Source organism: Penaeus monodon, chromosome 24, assembly GCF_015228065.2.
Source record: "Penaeus monodon isolate SGIC_2016 chromosome 24, NSTDA_Pmon_1, whole genome shotgun sequence".
NCBI classification, from domain to species: Eukaryota; Metazoa; Arthropoda; class Malacostraca; order Decapoda; family Penaeidae; genus Penaeus; species Penaeus monodon.
In genome coordinates, this window is record NC_051409.1 from 13,266,631 (window position 1) to 13,267,396 (window position 766).

General features: G+C 46.3%; 1 protein-coding gene across 2 annotated transcripts in view; it reads right to left on the reverse strand.

Moving 5' to 3' along the window:
* The window catches only part of LOC119588589 (failed axon connections homolog), a 7,241-nt gene that overhangs the window by 2,029 nt on the left and 4,446 nt on the right, over positions 1 to 766 (reverse strand). For both annotated transcript variants that reach the window (XM_037937230.1, XM_037937229.1), the window contains exons 3-4: positions 542 to 674; positions 120 to 310 (exon numbers count right to left, since the gene is read on the reverse strand). In XM_037937230.1, coding sequence (XP_037793158.1) covers positions 120 to 310; positions 542 to 674 — 324 coding nt within the window. The remainder of the gene's footprint in view (positions 1 to 119; positions 311 to 541; positions 675 to 766) is intronic.

The window sequence follows — 766 nt, forward strand, 5'->3', positions numbered from 1 at the left end:
ACCTCACATTAGATAAAAAAAAAGTAAGAAAAAGAGTAAAATAGACGCAACTGGTGTATTTATAAAAAATAGAAAAATAATTCAGTAAAACACGCTATGTACACCAAGACATCGCATACCAGATGAGGTGCTCGTCGACCATCACGGTAAGCGCTCTCGCAACCGCCTGCTGCTCGACACTAAGCTTGTCGGTGAGTTCGTAGTGGCGCGTGAGTTCCTCCATCACGAGCTGGGAGTCCGTGAGCTCCTCGTCGTTGAGTGTGATCCAGGGGGTCTTCCCCTTGGGCCCGAAAGGCTCCTCGAAGTCCACCTGGAAAAAGGGAAAGTACAAGCGATATATTTCTTCCCCATTCATGTTTTATGGTCAAACTCTTACAAAAATGATGTGTCTCTGTTGTGTAATGATGCACACGTCTATCTACACTAGTGTTTATAAGTAAAAAAAAATGTCAGTGTACTTGCATGCGTCTGTTCACATACCGTGCCTACAAATTTCAGACGAGATTTTACATATAGAGCTACATGCTGTCTCCCAACGAACCTTATAAGGTATCTTTGCCAGCCGCAGGAAGGTCTCCAGTTTGATGACGAAGGGAGACATGTTGGGAGCAAAGCGGCCGCGGGGAGTGATGTGCAGGACGACCACATCCCGGCCGAGGGAGCCCCAAGCGAACCTGGTGGGGGAGCAGGGAGAGACCGCAGAGTCCGTTTCAGTGTTATCACGCTAAATTTTTTTTTCAAATATATAGTGCACAGAGCTAACTAA